The sequence below is a fragment of the Akebia trifoliata genome, chromosome 12, assembly GCF_017979445.1.
Source record: "Akebia trifoliata isolate Shusen 1 chromosome 12, ASM1797944v1, whole genome shotgun sequence".
Classification (NCBI taxonomy): domain Eukaryota; kingdom Viridiplantae; phylum Streptophyta; class Magnoliopsida; order Ranunculales; family Lardizabalaceae; genus Akebia; species Akebia trifoliata.
In genome coordinates, this window is record NC_141386.1 from 156,796 (window position 1) to 175,182 (window position 18,387).

General features: G+C 36.0%; 1 protein-coding gene across 3 annotated transcripts; it reads left to right on the top strand.

Annotated features, from left to right (window-relative positions):
• Window positions 1–1,216: 1,216 nt before the first annotated feature.
• On the top strand, window positions 1,217–17,292 carry LOC147388400 (uncharacterized). 3 transcript variants are annotated; one of them, XM_086419852.1, is made up of 11 exons: window positions 1,217–1,510; window positions 2,156–2,353; window positions 2,439–2,621; window positions 2,732–2,831; window positions 2,943–2,973; window positions 4,752–4,794; window positions 5,803–5,955; window positions 11,221–13,315; window positions 13,421–14,858; window positions 16,301–16,390; window positions 16,927–17,292. In XM_086419852.1, exons 2-11 carry the CDS (start codon window positions 2,295–2,297, stop codon window positions 16,998–17,000), a joined length of 4,266 nt encoding a protein of 1,421 aa, XP_086275978.1. In that variant the 5' UTR covers window positions 1,217–1,510; window positions 2,156–2,294; the 3' UTR covers window positions 17,001–17,292. The 3 variants fall into 3 exon arrangements, with proteins under 3 accessions (XP_086275978.1, XP_086275979.1, XP_086275980.1); XM_086419853.1 differs by having other exon boundaries at window positions 2,229–2,353; XM_086419854.1 differs by having other exon boundaries at window positions 2,264–2,353.
• The last annotated feature ends 1,095 nt before the right edge of the window (window positions 17,293–18,387 follow it).

Sequence of the window (18,387 nt, forward strand, 5' to 3'; positions counted from 1 at the left end):
ATGTTTGACTTGGACAAGCATTGAAGAGTCTATGAGCATTGTGAACAAAAAAAAAGAGCTCTCACATTTTACTCAGATTGGTTAGAGGTAAAAAAAAAAATGTGTGAGATTGTAGGCCTTAAATTTATATCTATAAGGATTTTTTAAATGTAAATTTATCCTGTTTACGTGATATGTGTGGTTTGAGATAGATGAAATCAAATATACATATATACTGAATCAATGATAGGACTTGTTACATTACAATAAATGTTGTGTATGTTCTCCAATATAGCGTGCCACATAGACAGATGTTTCCTATTTATGGGGATGTACAATTCTAACTCATATCAGGGGCGTGTGTAGGGCTTCAAATGGGTCGGATATGAGTGTTGTCTATATCTAAATAATTTTTTATTTAGATTTGACGTATAATGTCAAAATAGTATTATTTCAAATAAAATTATTAAAATACAATTAAATAATAACTTGAATTCAAGATCTCTCTATTTTGAAAAGAGACTTTGATCACTACATTCAAATATTGTTAGTTGATGAAAAATAACTTAAAAAATATAAAAATATAATTTGTAAAATAAGATATCTTACAAATCTATCAGATATAAAAAAGAAATTATATCCGAGCCGGATCCAACTCAGGTCAAGTAACATGAATCCATATTCAAATCATATTTTAATTCGAATATATTTAATAAAATCAAATCCACCAAATTTGAATTCGAATCAGTCAAATTCTTAGGCTTGTGTCGGAGTGAGCGTTAGAAAATCAAAACTCTTAAAGCATTATTGAAATTATTACGTGAAACTTACTCAGACAAGAAATTCCGCTAACTTAGAGCAGTTATTGTTACAAGTATTGGTGTAGCTACATCTAGGGTTCATCAAGACTGGGATGATTGGCTCGCATATCATTAATTCACCAACTTCATTGACCAATTGCAATGTGGGTGCTGTAAAATGGTTGGTATGTCTTTCGCAATCCCAAATGGTCACTTTTCTTTATTCCACGTGTCGTGCAGTAAATCATATATTACCTACTACACGTGTCGTGTAGTTTTGTTGACTTGCAGAAACGGAATTAGGAAGAATGGGTATCATGGTCAATTTACAATGTATGTAAGTGCTTTTTGGTAATTTCGTACCAGCGCCAAAGAGTCATACCGTTGTTGATCTTCTGATGAAAAAGATAATAAATTTGTCTGTCTGTCTGAAGCACTACAATACACGCCGACTCTCTCTCTCTCTCTCTCTCTTTTTCTCTAATCTTTCTCAACTGTATCTTAGAGAGAGAAAGAAGTATCTTAGAGAGAGAGAGAGAGAAAGAGAAAAGATTTGAGTAAAAGCAATAACGTAACGACCGACAGCTATGATTCTAAGGTAGGGTTTCAAGTGAACGAAAATTGAAATAAAGCAGCAAACGAAGAACAATTACAGAAGAAAGAACAAATGTTCATTGGGAGAAGAATCGCTATCGAAGATCCCTTCTGCAATTGCAGATCTCCTCGGTTAGGTAAAAGTCGCAATCGATCCCTGCAATTTTATTTCTCTGTAAAAATTCCTTCTTTCGAACCTCGAAATCACACATTTCCGCAACGAATCCGCTTCGATAGTTGCGGTTTTCGTGCATTTGAGTTCAGATTTTTGAATTTGAGTTTCTGACGTTTACGATTTCGGGAAACGACTAGGTTCTTGATCACTTTGATTAAATTCTTCTGCACTGCTGCTTTTGTTGGGGAACGGTTGGAATTCTGTGCTTTTATGTTGGAGGAATTTCAGAGCTCTCACATTTTCGATTATATAAGCTACGAGGTTTTAATGTGAATCTTCTTGGTTTTAAAAAACTTCGGATTATTTATTTATTTATTTTTTTTTTTTTGTGTGTGGGTGCATTTTGTTCTAAAATTTGGGTTTTCTTGTGTTCTCTCAGTGCAGTATACACCTTGGTGATTTCTGAAATAAAAACAAGAAATTTTATCAGCATTTTTGGTGAAAAATCAGAATTTTCATCTGCCCTCCGTGGGATCTACCAATTTTCCTACTTTTTATTAATTTAATGTTAATTGTGGAGATATATGGACAATCTGTGACACTTGCTTCATTTGTAAATTTTTAAAATTTTGATATTTATCTGGAATTAATTTTTTAAAATTTGCAGAATTGACTTTATAGTTTTGGAGCTTTATAAATATCCTTGTGCTCTGAGATTTTAAATGATGTAATTGCTGTAGACTCTGATGAACTACTGAGAATCCGATTGGGTCAGGGAGAAGAGATTGCTGCTAAATAATTGGAAAATGAAATCTGATACTCCTCTTGATTATGCTATATTTAATGTGTCACCAAAGCGCTCACGGTGAGAAGATTAGTCAATGGGTTTTTAGGTTTCAGATTTATTTCCATTTCTATTTCTCGGTATTATTTTACCTTTTTTTTGGCAGATGTGAATTGCTTGTCTCAGGAAATGGAGACATTGAGAAGCTTGCTTCAGGGTTGCTAAAGCCATTTGTGACTAATTTGAAGTTCGCAGAAGAGAAAATCGCTCAGGCAGTTCAGTCAATTAAGCTAGACGTTGATAAATGTAAAAATGATGGGACATGGTTCACCAAAGGAACTCTTGAAAGGTCAGTTATTGAACCCAACTCTATATTATGTTGAAGCAATGCTCTTGTCATTTCTTCTCAGGGTGGATTTGGTCATGTCTTCTATTTTAATTTGGCCCTTCTGGTTTCAGATTTGTTCGGTTTGTTACTACACCTGAGGTGTTGGAGCTGGTCAATACATTTGATGCAGAGTTGTCTCAGTTGGAAGCTGCCCAGAGAATTTATTTGCAGGTAGTAACCTCTGTTGCATTTTTTTTGCTTCAATTTTGAAATAGCAATAAGTGTAATAGGCAACAAAAGCATCTTTGGCATTCACTGAAATTGAATTTTCTTCTACTTCAGGGAGTGGGAGACCAGCTTTCCAGTTCATCAGGTATGTTTGATCCACCCCTTTGTTTCAGTAGTTATTATGTATCTATTCTTATCACTTTGAATTGGTCATATTCATGAAACCGACTCAGTATGCCCTACTCTGTACATCTTTCAGTCCTGCAATCTTTTGTATTTTGAGTTGTAGAAGCAATTATGGTGTTTTCTTAAAATGATTTTCAGTTTAACACGTTACATTTTATTCCAAGACCCACTAAGAGGATTCACATATTTTCTACTTGCGATAATTTTAATGTATAGTATATCTAGTTATTTATGGAAGTGCTGATGTAATGACCGACTCATTGGCTAAGAAAAGTGTATTTTGGGTAACATTGTATATCTGAATCTCTCTTCCTATATAATAAATAATAAAAAAATTTAACAATATCTCCCCCAAGAAAAAGATTTAGGGAATTGAATAGCATCCTAAGTTAAGGAGCTATTAAATGCAAATTGATCTTATCAAGATATAAAGTTACTCTTATATCTTCTAGTTTTCTTGCAACTCTTTCTAATTGTAACCCCCTTTTTTTTAACAGTGATGTAATGGCTTTGCATCATGCCTAGTTTAATGGTGTTAAATTATAGTTTGGCACATGCCATCGTGATCTTGGTCGTTGAAGCACTCAAAATCTTTTCTGCTCCTTTTTTCTACCTAGTGAATTATCTGCATTATGCAATATAATCAGCACCTGTGTACAAAACCAGTTGAGCTGAATTGTTCTCTTGATTGATCTCTTTTGGGGCATGATTGTAGGCATGTGATTAGAATCTCAAAATTTTTTTGGAAGGGGAGCTGTAAAAGAGTTTTTCATGGCAGAATGGGATTTTATATAATTTATAAAGGTCCACAATCACATCTCCAAGTTGTCTGGTTGTTTGGTTTGAGTTTGCTCTACTTGTGTATGTTTTGGGGATAAGTCAAACTCGCATGACTAGCATCTTTTTATAGGTAGTGAGAATATGTGCCTTTATTGTGAAGAAACTGTAGCACATATGAGCTCCTAAAAAGAATTGGCTCAATGAGTGGACGAGCTCATTAGGCTGAGAAAAAGGACTTTACAAATCAGCTAGAAAAATATTAATCATAGTTCTCCAATTCAATGTAAAATTGGTATGTAGTTGGAATCTTTAAGAATGGCAGCCTAATGATATAATTTCTTTAGTCTTCTCTGTAACAAATTCCACTGTTCCATTGTCCTAAAAAAATTTGTTATTCCTTTATTTCGAAAAAGCACCAACAAATAACAAAAGCAACAATCCTCGACAAATAAAGGCGGATCCTTTCTATTTTCATAATGCAAAAGTGCTCTGTTATTGGAGCGTCTTAATGGTCATAACCCTCTATTTTATTTATAAATAGACATTATGGCATCATGTAACAGTGTTAAAAATATGGTTTTTTTTGCTTTTTGAAAGAAGAGAATGGTTTTCAAACTAAAATCACAGCTGCTATTTTTGTTATTTAAGTTGAAATTTTAATATCTAAATTCAAAAATCAAATTTCATTATGAACAAAATTTTCAAAACAATTTTAATTTTATCTGTGGTGGGGCCCACTGTTATTTATTTCTGTATTGTTATTGTTTCACTATTCTGTAACACTATTTAAACCTTGGTTTGAATATTTATTCTGTATTTCCTGTTGATCATCAGTTTCATTAGGTTTCCTAATTGGGAACTCGGTTCAAGCCTAAATTCAGAGTGATGTATGGGTTCTTACTTTCTAGCTATCATGATTACTGGCTGATATCGTTTTATTTCTGTAATTTGATCCAGGTGGAGTTGAAACAGGAGCAGTTGCCACTGCGGAAATGGCAAAGTAAGCTCTCTATTGTCTATCCATGGCTTTAGCTGCTCAGGCCAGGATGTACAGCTTGATAAAACCTGAGTCACCCATTCTTCAAAATCTTCACATTTTTTCACTGACTTTTTTGCACATAAAATCATAGAGTACCCAAAGATCTGGAAACTTGATATTCAACTGGGTACAGTCATAACTCATCTTTGTTTTCAGGATTTTAGGAACTTATGATTCACTTCCACCACGGTTCTTTATTTAGTACATTTTCAAAATTTTAAGTGCCACTAGTGGGTTCTTCACTTATTTGTTCTGTACCTGAACACGTCTTTTGAGAATATCAGGGTTGGTTTTCTGGAGTTTTGGGGAAACTGTTCCAGTTGGGTTATCATGATTACTTTGTTGAATTATCTTGGCAATGACATACAATGCTTTTGCCTTGGAAAAAACTAACACTTTTTTATGTAGACCAATTGACATAGAAACACTAGAAACTTCTTGTCAGGTTATCCTAGCAAAACAATGTTCATTTCTCCACACACAAAAAAAACATGTTATCTTTTGGCAAAAAGGTTGATTGGTCTGATATTTGTGGGATAATGTGGTGTGACTTTTTGTTCATAGGACGTTGGTTGGATAATTCGATCGATGACACAACTAACTGGTTATATCGGATGTAGGAAACGTGGAATTACTGTAATTGTGGAATTTTAGGATTTCCATCTTTGTAATTTAAATAAATATTATCTTTTTATGATCTATTTAATTTGATTATTTGCTTTTGGCTGGCCATGTGGTGTGACTTTTGGTTCATGTGACATTGATTGGGTAATTGGATAGATGACATGGCCAACCGATTATATCTGATGTAGGAAACATGGAGCTACTATAATTGTGGAAAATTATAAAATTCCATCTTTTGTAGTGTAAACAAACACTGTCATTGTATGAGCTATTTAATTTGATTATTTGCTTTTGGCTTGCTGTGTTTTAATTGTCATTTACTATTCGATTTGACTGACTATTCAGGAAAGAGCTCCTTAAGGCTATTGATGTGCGGCTTCTTGCAGTTAGGCAAGACCTGGCTTCAGCTTGTGATCGAGCCTTAGCTGCTGGTTTCACCCCCAACACTGTCTCAGAACTCCAAATCTTTGCAGATCAATTTGGTGCCAATCGCCTGAAGTAAGTAGTTCATAAGAAGCTCATATTCAAAACCCTTGATTTACATTTCTCTGGGAAAAATCCTTATGCAAGTCTTATACAAACTAACAGTTTGCTGGTAGAGCAAACTGGGTCTGCTAGCTGCAAAGTGCATAAGAAATGGACAGAGGATGCTTTGCAGCAAGTGGCCTCCTTCCCCCTTTAATGTTTTCTGCACGGTCCTTGAGACTGGATCATGTGGTTTTATACAAACTTAAACTTTGTGTAAGACTCTCACTGAACTTTTCTTCAGCCATCCTCAATCGAATAACTTGAACTTATAACCTGTGATCACATCTGGTTCATACCACATAGGTATGCGAGCTCTACCTGAAAAAATCCTTTGGTTTTTACTCATCAAAATTGGAAGATGTATCAGGCTACATCCAATTCATAACTAGGGTAGTGGATTATCTGCTTTTCGAGCAAACTATAACTAAGCCTCTTAGGAAAACAAGTCAGTAGATGTAATCTATTAAACATTTTATGTGAAAAAATAGTGATTCATTTGAGCAAGAATCTGGAGGGTGCAACTACATGGAGCCATCCAACATTCATCAGATAGTGACACAATAGCTGAACCAATCAACATCCATGCCTAGTCTGGAAATTTGGCATTTTTCTAGGAGAAAAGAATTTGAAAGGGGTACATCTTTAAATTATGCACCTGTTGTTACTGATGATATGGAGTAAAAAAATCCAAGTAGTTTTAACAGGACACATTCATCTATTATCACAACATCGGGAGATGATGTGGAACAAAGAAGGGTTCAGGACTCAGCATCCAAAATCTTAGGTTCATATCACAAGATACACAGATCCAAAATAGTTAGAGTCAGGTGATGACAAACTTCTGGAATCATTTGGCTTTCTCTGGGCCATTGTCTTCTTTTCTGGATGGATTTATCAATGGCTGTGATGATTAATCGTGTTGGTATTTTAAGAGTTAATTATAAGACTTTCCTGAGGGTGGGAACCACTCTTCTATAATGGGGTATATTTACTGGCACTAAAAAGGGTGCGTTAGAACCTCATTGCCACTTGTCTAGAGAGCGAAGATGGAATAGGGATGCAAGGTGAATTCATCATGCATTGCATATCTAACCAAAAAGAAAAGAAAAATGTATGCATTGCATGTTTCAGACCATTTATTTATCTATATTTTTTCATAGGTGCAGAGGTAGATCTTCTACACCTTTGTTAGCTAATCAATGAAGATGAATAATTTGTTGTTCTTTGGGTTCTATCTTTTCATCATATAGGCTGCATGAAATATATTTTTAGGAGCTGTTGAGCTAAATATTTTATTATTTTGGTGCAAAAAAGGCAATCCAAACTGGACTTCTCTTTTCTCCTGGTAAGACAGTAGTCTTACTCAAATTGCTACACAATCTATCACTACCTGATCTCTATAAGGCAAGGATTGGTTGTCCCTATTTAGGTTTCTCTCCACGTGCTTTTCTTGGCCTGCAGTCGTTATGTTAGTATGCCCAATTATGGGAGGTGGCAGCATATTTCGTCATCTAAACTCTATCTTGAATCATATATATATATATATATATATATGGGAGGTGGCAGCATATTTCGTCATCTAAACTCTATCTTGAATCATATATATATATATAGATATATATATATATATATATATATATATATATATTTTGACAAGTATAATATATTGCAAAGAGGAAAAATGAAAACAAGGAGGCCGAGAAAGCCTCACAAAGAACAACAAGGAAAATAAACAAACAACAACACTAGTTACAAAAAGAGTCCCATCTAAAAACAAAATCATCAAAAGAAATTCTCGGGAACTCTATATTTAGCTTAGACCATAGGTATAAGTAGCCCAAGATCTCTAAAAAAGCTGCATGAGAGCTTCTGATCTTGTCATTGAACACCTTGTTATTTCTCTCGTTCCAAATCCCCCAAGCAATCGCCGATGGAACCATAACCCACAGGTAGCGTTTTCTGATGTGAAAAACATTACTGGACCACTCGTCCAGCAAAGAAGAAAACTTACTAGGAAGGACCTAATTAATACTGAATAAACCAAGGAAATTTGACCAAATTTTATAGGAGAAAGAGCAATGAATAAAAATATGATCAACCGACTCCCCTTCCATCAAGCAAAGGGGGCAACGGTTGGGAGTGATCCAACCCCGAGCAATCAAGTTATCCATCATAAGAATCCTTCCAAGGGAAGCCAACCAAACGAAGGAGATTTTTGAGGGTACTGACCTTGACTAAATGATAGACCCTGACCTTGAATCATATTTTCACCAAGTATTATCGTCTTTTGTCTTTTTCTTACTTTACCCATCTATTTTATTCTCGGCCTTCTTACATATTAAATGCTTCCGACTTGCAGTGTAACATTATTTCTCATGACCAGACAAATAGAGTTGTATATAAGCATAAGCATCTAAATGCATTGGGGTTTGGTCCGATCTAAAATATTTACCTCCAAGAAGAGGGGCTACCTTGGTGAGGTGGTAAAGTCTAATACCACAGAACTGCAATTAGTGACTTCTGCCTTTACATTTACATCTACAATGAAAAAAAAATGCAATATTTGTATCCAAAATCATTACGATTGGAAAAAAAAAAACACAACAACAATATCTATATCCGAAATCAAATCAATATAATTGGATGAGGTCAGTTTATTCCATTGTATTGGATGATTGTCGGGGTCTACGTATGTCATTTGTAGGCCATTCTGTTTGGATTTTATAGCATGGGTAATATACCATTATAACCCTAGAGTCACTAATCAATGGTCATGCATGCTATGTTATTCTTTATTATATTAGGGAAGGTTCTTTCCTAATTTGTCCTAACCTCCTGTTTTCTTCTCTATATGCCTTTTTTTTTTTTTTTTTGTGTGTGTGTGTAATTACTTATATGGTTGTCTAAATTATACATTTGAAGGATGGAACGTACTTTTACTATCACTAAATAATGTTCTAGATAAGAACACTTCTTCTTTTCAGTACAATTAAATACCAAAAATAGCATTTATTTTTTGATAATTACTTATATAGTTGTCTAAATTATCCATTTGGGAGTTCCTTTGATGACGTCTTTTTTTAATGATATTCATTGCTAAAATTTATTCATGCTTTTAAAATTTTATAATCTTCTATTATTTTTAGTTATTAATAAATAATTATCCAATATGATGTTTAAAAAAATAGCATATTTGTTTACATAACTATTTAGTCTTGGGTCAGGGATTAGGTGACTCATTGAAATAATACATGATCATGGCCCTTAAAACACGAAATTCTTATCATAGGGATGTGTATACGTGTAAATCTTGATTGTTGGATTTCACGTTTAAACTATTGGGATCATATGTCTCATCATTTTTTGTTAGTCCCCCGTTACTGACATGTTAGTTTTTAGTAGTTATCTATTATTTTTAAGGAAAATCCTGAAGTAACATTAAAATTAACATCGTTTGGGACATTATTAACGTGGATGTGTCTATAGAATCATATGCTTTTCATTGAGATACGAGTGAGAAGCATCTGTAGTTCTGTGCATACCAATGTCCCAAATGATGTCAATTTTATTTTTACTCCAGCACGACTTTATTTTTAATTAATAACGTTCTATTATTTATAAAACTTTTATTAGTAATAAAGATTAGCAATGCCACTAATGAAGCTTTGTGTGCAATCCTAGGCTGTTTGGGAATTGAGAATTGAGTTTTCTAGCAAAGTTTTTAACTCATTAAAAATAACATATTTCCCTGGCATCATGTTGTGGAATGTGATGAAGTGATGAAGTGATTTTTTTTTTTTTTTTTTTTTTTTAACTTTTCCTCTTCTAGATGGGTAAAGGACAACGGTTAGCAAGTAAGAGCTACTATTGGCACCCCAACTTTTACTTATTACACCTCAATTAAAAATATGGAGAAAATAAGTGAATGGATGAGAGAATAAGTAAAAGTTGGGGTGCCAATGGAAGCTCTCTCAATATATATAGGGTTAGGTTGGGGAGCCAACACATTTGTCTTACATGGCTTAAAAGTTTCAAACTAAGCTTATTTTTTTGTGAGGGTGATCTCTTCTATGGTGAGGAGATCATCTTAATAAAAAATCAGTTGAATCTGAAAATTTTAAGTTCATCAAAAAGTGATTTACAAATTTTCGGTAAAAAATCAATGGTTCACCATTCTAAACTATTTTTTATGGACTTGAAATTTTCAGATTCAACTGATTTTTTTGTGAGGATAATCTTCTTGTCATAAAGATCATCCTCACAAAAAATCAGATCAATCCGAAACTTTTAAGATACATAGGACAAATGTGTTAGTTTTGTGTTTATATATATGGGTCTCCGTTATTATTTGGCTTAACATATTTTTGTCCTACATATGTTAGAAGTTTTAGAATGGACTTATTTTTTGTGAAGATATATTTATGATAAAGAGATCATTCTCATAAAAAATCAGCCTATTTCTAAATTTCTAAACTTATGTTTATGAGTTGAAGAATTGTGGATCGGCCGTTCTTGTAAATCATTTTTGATGGGGTTAGAAATTGTTAAATAGGATAAAACTTGGTGGCAGCCAAAGGGCTCCCATATATTTTAATAGAGTAGCGGATCTTTGGATTCTTAAACCCATGAACCAAGGTTCACGGACACCAATTTTCCCATTGGTAGGTAGTCTGGTGAAACGTTGCCTGGTCCCGCTGACTGATCACGTGGAAAGACAAAACAAATTATGTACACATGAGACAATTATTAACAGTAGGGGGAGGGCCCCCTTCTCAGTACTAAAATTTAAATTAATATGACATTTTGGAAGAAAATGGCAAAAGTATCCTTGTAGAGTGTAGATTCACCCCCAGAACTCAAATTGCTTTTCTTTTAGTGGGAGAATATGTCGAATCCAGGCCCTACATCTCTAAAAGATGTCTGTTTTTTACTTTTTGAAATCAATTTTGATCGGATGGATCCCTAAGAAAAAAACAAATGAATTAATTATGAATCTTTCTCACAGATGACAGATGGCAGCTAACTATTAAATCATGACTGCCACGTGTAGAGATGCTTAGTTGGCTAAATGTAACTGAGCTAATTTTTTGTTTTACTTTCTACTTTCAATATGAGTGGCCCGCTCGTTTTGAGAGAAGAAAGAAAATCTTGATGAGTTGTAGTAGTAGTATGATAGTGTAGTGAAGGTGGTCCCACAGAAGAAAATTACAGTGTTTTGTGTTCATGTTTCTGCAGCGAAGCTTGCAGAAAGTTCACTTCTTTCAGTCAGAGACGACCCAACCTGATTATTAATCCATGGAACGCCGGAAGCAAAATCAGATCCTCTACTGGGTCGTCGGATATGTCCATCGACGACCATTATCATTTCCCCAACCCCAACATCAGATCTAAAGGGTCCCACCACCATCAACAACAAGACGAAACCGGGCACCTCGAGCACCACCAGTCCAAATGCTCCACGTGTCAAGAACCCAAGCCTTCCAACAGCAACAGCAACAGCCTCCCAATACCAAGTTCCGTAAGGGAATCGAACCCTGAGAGGAACGAGTGCGATGAAAGCGTTGAAAATGAAAATGAAAAGGAAAAGGAGACTGTGACCGAGTCGCCTTGGACAAGTCAGCCCTCTAGGCGTCTGAGTGTGCAGGACCGAATCAACCTGTTCGAAAACAAGCAGAAGGAGCAATCTGGTTCTGGTGAGAAGAAAATCGTGGTTAGGAAGTCTGTGGAGCTTAGGAGGCTGTCCTCTGATGTAGGCTCCTCTGCCCAAGCTGCCGAAAAACCTATCTTTAGAAGATGGAGTGGCACCAGCAGCGACATGATCGTCCACTCCAGCAATCAAACTGAAGCAGCTACCTCGAGCTCTTCTTCTCAGACCCAATCTGTCACGGATCTTCTGGGCAGAGTCGAGGATTCTGGATTGACTCAGACCCAGATTGGAGAAGAGGTTGTTGTACTTGCATCCAAGGAGGACAGAACAGAATCTGACAACCATTCTATAGCAATTTTTGGGAGGTCGTCAGAGGTTATTGGGTCTAAAGATCAACTTGTTTTTTCTAAATCTCAATTAAAGAATCTTTCTAGGGAAGCTGAAAATATTGGGCTGAAAGATAAAGTATCTTCAGAGATCCAATCGAGATATTCTGCTGCTGCTAGAGCTGAGGATCTTAATCCCAAGTATCAATCAGCTTCTCCGTCCCAATTCACTTCTTTCACCGATGGTGCAAACCAGCGGGTTGAATTGAAAGATCAATCAGCATCATCTCAGATACTGTTTAGAGATAGTCGGGTGGGAGAAGATCGAACTGGAGTTAATTATCAAGTTGCTTCTTTGACGCAGTTTAGAGCTGGTTCTAGCCAAGACCGTGATGCTTTTAAGACCCAATTTGGAGCTCCTCCTAGCAGAGTGGAGAATGTTGGGATGAGAGAACAACCCCTATCCAATAACACTACATTAGAGATTGGATTTAGTTCCAAAGACCAATTGGGTTCACATATTCATCATTCCAAAGCATCCACTGGAACAAAGGATACTGCAACCTCTCAATCTCATAAAAGAGCTTTTGAAGGTGATCTGTCGGCTCCTCGGTCTCATGGGAAGAGTTTCCCAGGAGAACTGAAGGAATCAGCAAAGAAAGACTCAGATTTCTCATCTAAAGTGGAAGAGTCTAGTCTCGAGGGAATGAAGTCGCAGAGACAGAGTTCTGCTACAATTGAGCAAGTTCAGAAACTAAGGCAATCAAAAGGAAATCAGGAACTCAATGATGAGCTGCAATTGAAAGCAAATGAGCTGGAGAAGCTTTTTGCCGAACACAAGCTTCGGGTTCCTGGAGATCAGTCGGCTTCCTCACAGAGAAGCAAACTGGTTGATGTGCACATGGACCAGATTGCAAGTTCTGTACATAGAAAACCAACCCAGGTTGCTCCTGTTCAATTTCCTGAGAAAAATTCTGTCGGGGAACCATTTGGGAGTTATAGTAATGTGGCAGAATTCGATTTTAATTCACCGATGAAGATAGTAGATAATCGGGACTATGGTAACACTCCGAAGAATATCATGGAGCTTGATTTTTTCGAGAGTTCCAGAGGAAAACTCTATGAGAGGTATATGCAGAAACGAGATGCAAAGATGAGGGAAGAATGGGGTTCGAAAAGAGCTCAGAATGAAGCCAAGATGAAGGCCATGCATGAGATCCTTGAACGTAGTAGAGCTGAGATGAAGGTCAAGTTTGCAGTGTCAACAGGCAGACGGAACCTGATTCTTCAAGCTCGTGAACGTACAGAAAAGTTCAGATCGTTCCATATCCGTTCAGCTATGAAGAACAGAGAGCAGGTATCCTTCATTTTCGTTTTATTTTCACTTGAAACCTGGCATCGGATATTTGTCTCTCCAACCATTCTTTGTATCTAACCCTCCTAAGGTTTGCTTTTTTGGCAGAAGCCAATAGAGTTCCAGAGTGGAGATGATGAAGATGTATCTGAATTTCAAGAACATTCTCAATACGGACAAGACAGATCCTTCAGTGAGACATTTTTGGGGGATGGTTCTTCCAGAATCTCCCAATCAAATAAGCTTACACCGAATAGAAGCTTCACTGCCTCCTCCCTCCCTCGAATCTCAGCAGCTCCGATTCCACGGTCATCTATCAAAGCTTCCATATCTGGTTCTGGAAGGCGACGGACCCAACCAGAAAATCCGCTTGGACAGTCAATACCCAGCTTTTCTGAGTTCAGGAAGGAAAATGCAAAACCCTCGGGAAGCAACAAGACAACCCGCTTGCAATCTCGGAATTATACCCGCAACAACAGCAAGAGTACCAATGATGAGATACCCTTTGTCAATGAAGAAAATCAACGGCCATCTCCCTCCATGAGAAAGAGCTCTGCAAGTCCTGCTGAGTTGAAGGACTCATCACCTCTCAACTCGGATGGTGTCATTTTGACACCACTAAGATTCAGTAGAGAGCAAACAGAGAAGAGCCCCTACAGAAAAATTCCGAAAATCAATGAATCGAAACCCTTCCTCAGGAAAGGTAATGGTATTGGTCCTGGTGCTGGTGTTGGAGTTGGTATTGCTAAGCTGAAAGCTTCAGTGGCATCTGAGAACTCGAAAACTGAAGAGTCCAATGACTTGGCCGACCAACCGGTTGATTCTGGGGACATAATCAATGAGGAGGAAATGGGAGAAATTGAAACAGTGATGGATGAGGAAGTGTTTAAGGCTGTAAATTTTCCTGCTCAATCAGATAATGAGAAATCAAGACTTAGCCAGGAATCTGAAAAGTCTGGCAATCCTGGGTCTGAAAATAGTGAGATTCTGATTTCACATTCTCAGGAGGACTCTGACTTGGTAGCTGAAGCTTCCACGGTGCCTTCCACATTCCACTCTGTTGAAGGGCGTGTGCAGGATTCACCATGTGAAAGCCCTGCATCGTGGAACTGGCGTATGCAAAATACATTTTCGTACATACGTGAGACATCAGATGTTGATGCCTCTGTGTATTCTCCAATGGGGAGCCCTGCATCTTGGAATGTCCAATCTCTTTCGAAAATGGATGCTGATACAGCTCGGATGCGGAAGAAATGGGGTAGTGCTCAGAAACCATTTCTTGTGTCTAATACATCTCAGCAGCAATCCCGCAAGGATGTGACAAAAGGGTTTAAGCGGTTATTGAAGTTTGGAAGGAAAAGTCGAGGGACGGAGGGTCTGGTAGACTGGATCTCTGCAACAACTTCTGAAGGGGATGATGATATGGAAGATGGCCGGGATCTGGCAAATCGTTCATCAGAAGATCTGCGAAAATCAAGGATGGGGTTCTCACAAGGTCATTCTTCTTATGATGTCTTCAACAATGGGGAGTTGTTCAATGAACAAGGTATCCTGTTTGTTTCCTTATTAATTTGTTACTTCACTTTTCACTTTGATGGAAAATCTGGTTGACTGCATGGTTGCTTAGATCAAATTAAGTATCCTAAATCTTAGTTACCAGAGCATCACTCAATTTTATGATAGGAAATGGGAGTGGAAATGACATGTTAGGTAGAAGCTTCCTGCTATTGGGTTCTAAATGCACAGTTTTTTTTTTAATTGGACTGCATCTATTCAAACCCTTTTTTCTCCCTCTCTACTTAGTTGATTGAAAGTTCTTGAATCAAATTCAGTAACCTTCATACCCCACCATTTTTTTCTTTCTTTCATGGGTCTGGTTACCTTTTGGTTGTTGTATGGTGAGTAACAATGGTTTGCTCTGATAGATCATGTAAGTAAAGGGAACTTGGGAAGGTGAAATCAACAAATGGAACTGTTTATTATAAACACACTTATCAATAGGATCTCTCCCAAGAGATTCTGAAATATATCTGACAATATGAGGTTTGCTGTGGCTTTACTTATCAACAGAAAAAAAAAAAGGTTTGCTGTGGCTCATGATTTAGGGTTTAAGTTGGGTTTAGGATTTTTATGGTTTTAACATTTCGGGCAAATGCTAGCATTCTTGCGTTTTTGTTTTTCTGGTGCAAGGTGTTTGAAGAGTTTATAAAGGTGTTTTTTTTAGGATTTTCTGTTTAGATGAGATTCAATATGTAAGGCGAAGAGGGAGTGTGCTTTCAAGATTTTGTATTTAATTGGGATTCTGTTTGTGACTTGTAGCCCTTGCAGTGGTTGTTTTTTACTTGTTTTTTCTTCTCTTGTTGCTTGGGGGCTATCTCAGCCTCCTCTTCTACTGTTCTTCATCAATAAAAATTTTATTTATCAAAAAAAAAATGTAAGGCGAAGAGCTAATTATTGTGTTTGTTATGCTTGTATTGGAGGCCTATTTGTCCCACCTTTTTATTCAACAAATTTCTTTAATTATCAAAAAAAGTTCTGGAAAAGGATTTTGTAGCGTGTATGTTTCAGGAAATGGGCAAGGACCATAGTTGAACCGCATGTCTGTGAACAAATGTATAGTGGTGGCTCTTAGATAGGATACTATTTGTAACACTTGGTTTCTGTTGTGTTGCTGTTTTTATTTTAACTTTTTGGTTGTTTTCTTTTCTTTCCCTTGTATGAGGGCTACCTCAACCTTCTCTTCTTTTTCTTCTCTATTAATGCAATCTTTACAATTATCAAAAAAATGATGAGCATCGTACGTGACTGTCCAAAGTTGTCTGCAATCATGAGTTGACTTGAGAAAGGAGAAATGTGACTCACTTTTCTTTGCTTTTTTTCTCTTTTTGAGATTATTATACTTAAGATTAACAGGAGCACATATTAGACATTTATAAGTGCCCCTGGATTGTCAAATTGGTAACAGGGATTTTTATTATTTCCCTGCAGTTCAAGCCTTACGTAGCTCAATCCCAGCAGCACCGGAGAACTTTAAGCTGAGAGAGGATCATTTATCAGGGACAGGAAGTTCTCTTAAAGGTAGCATATGCTTCATCTTCGTTTCTTTTTATACTATTAAGTATTATCTTTTGAACACAATTATTAAAACGAGAAAGAACTATTATATTTTAATTGAAATAGCTCAACAAACTGCCTTAAGGTGTTTTGGGCGGTATTGGATGCAACAAGGAGGCTGAAATTTAACATAATTTGATATGATTGTAACATATTCCTCTGCCAAACGAGTGCAATTGATTGGATAGTTTGAATCATCTGGTCATATTAAATTCTAGACTCCTCGTTCCAGCCTGTTGTGCAGGAATGGTAGTTGGCTTCTTTCATCTCTGATCTGATGCGGGTAAAAGGAGTTATGAAAAATGCATAAATTCTTACCACACAATCTCTTATTGGACACTTTTAACCGTATGACTAATAACTAAATTTGGAAGGACAAAAGGAATATTGAGGAAAAATGACCCAACCTGCATTTGGGTGGCTAGGTTGGTATTATTTTTACCAATTCATGTGAATGACTTTTTTACTCTCTCTTTTTTTTTTTTTCCTGGAATTTACAGCCCCTAGGTCATTCTTTTCACTATCATCCTTCAGGAGCAAGGGAAGGGAAGTGAATCGAAGTTCGGATAGATAACCATTTAAAGAAAGTCCAGCGCCAGCATGTTTGGGGTCTCCAGAAAAAATGGCATGAAGAGGTCCCCCGTGGGCATTATGAATCATAGCTGTTGAGGGTTGGTTTAAACAGAGAGTGAATTGATTTGTGCAGAGTAGGGAGGGCGAGCTCTCTTCTTCTTGTATTTTATATTATTTACTTGGGTTTGGAAAAGAGGGTTCTTGACATGATGGTTATTAGAAAGGGAGAAGTTTTACCGGGCAGAACAATGTATTCTTTGTTATTTTATATAATATATATTATTGTTTATTGAGGGGACGGGATGGGACGGCACGGCCGTCCTTTACTTCCATGTCCTTTGAAAGTCGTGAATTTAGTGTTGCCGTACTTGAATAAGAATAATGGTCTCTTTTTTATGTCCCTGGTAGCTGTACGGTAGCTGTTATGTGATACAGGGAAGAAAACAAATATGTGCTTCAATGTAGCATGGAGACTTGAAGAAATATGTTTTATTAGGAGGCTAAGAAGTGGAAGTATCGTAAGTGGATCTATCCAACCAATCGATACCTCCTCGATTTACAACGTACGTACAAGGAGGCAATTGTGGTGGCATTCCTTTGAAAGGCCAATTACTACGCTAATTATTGAAGAAAGAAAAAGAGGTCAACTTTATATTCTCTATGGATAACATATATTAATAAAAATAAAACTAATTATCTTAAGGCCATTGGTCGATCCAAATTAATCATATGGCATGACACTGAGGTTCTTATATATCTAATCTTAGGTGCTCTTTGTTAAACTTAAAAAAAAATAAGTTTTAAATTTAAGTGTTAAAAAAGTTATTTGTTTTGATGTCAAAATAGTATTGAATTCATTAAAATTAAGTACCAAATTTGTAGAATTATTTTTAATATATATTGTTGAAATTGATAAATTATATTTTTTACCCTTACAATCATATTATATATTTCAAATGTCTATTTCTTATCAAACACAATAAAATATATTATTTCTTATAAAATTAAAATACAATTCATTTTTAAATAATAAGTAATATTCAAATTTTCAATTTCTAAATAATAATTTTTATTTTTAAAATTTCACAAATTTCAAATTAAAAACAATAATGTCATACAAATCACCAAAATTTGAAATTAACATTGTTATAAAAGATGTTCATATAACACGCACAATCTTCTCTCTCTTGTAATAATAGTTGAAGCGTCCCATCATTTTATTCCAAAGATAAAAGAACTTAATTTTGGATGAATAATTTTTGTTGGAAATGAAGGATGTGTAATTATAAAAGCACTCCACTTATTAATAAGGGCAACTCACACCATAGTCAATTTTTTTTTAAATCTTATATGGGTTAAAGTTTTTGGAATGAGCCAACTTTTGATGA

What these genes read in the sequence shown, in the direction of transcription:
- LOC147388400 (XM_086419852.1), top strand. Translation starts at nt 2,295, where the DNA reads ATGAAATCTGATACTCCTCTTGATTATGCTATATTTAATGTGTCACCA. An exon ending in CTATGAAGAACAGAGAGCAG is followed by an intron (nt 13,316 to 13,420) that starts GTATCCTTCATT and finishes CTTTTTTGGCAG; the next exon opens with AAGCCAATAGAGTTCCAGAG. An exon ending in GGAGTTGTTCAATGAACAAG is followed by an intron (nt 14,859 to 16,300) that starts GTATCCTGTTTG and finishes ATTTCCCTGCAG; the next exon opens with TTCAAGCCTTACGTAGCTCA.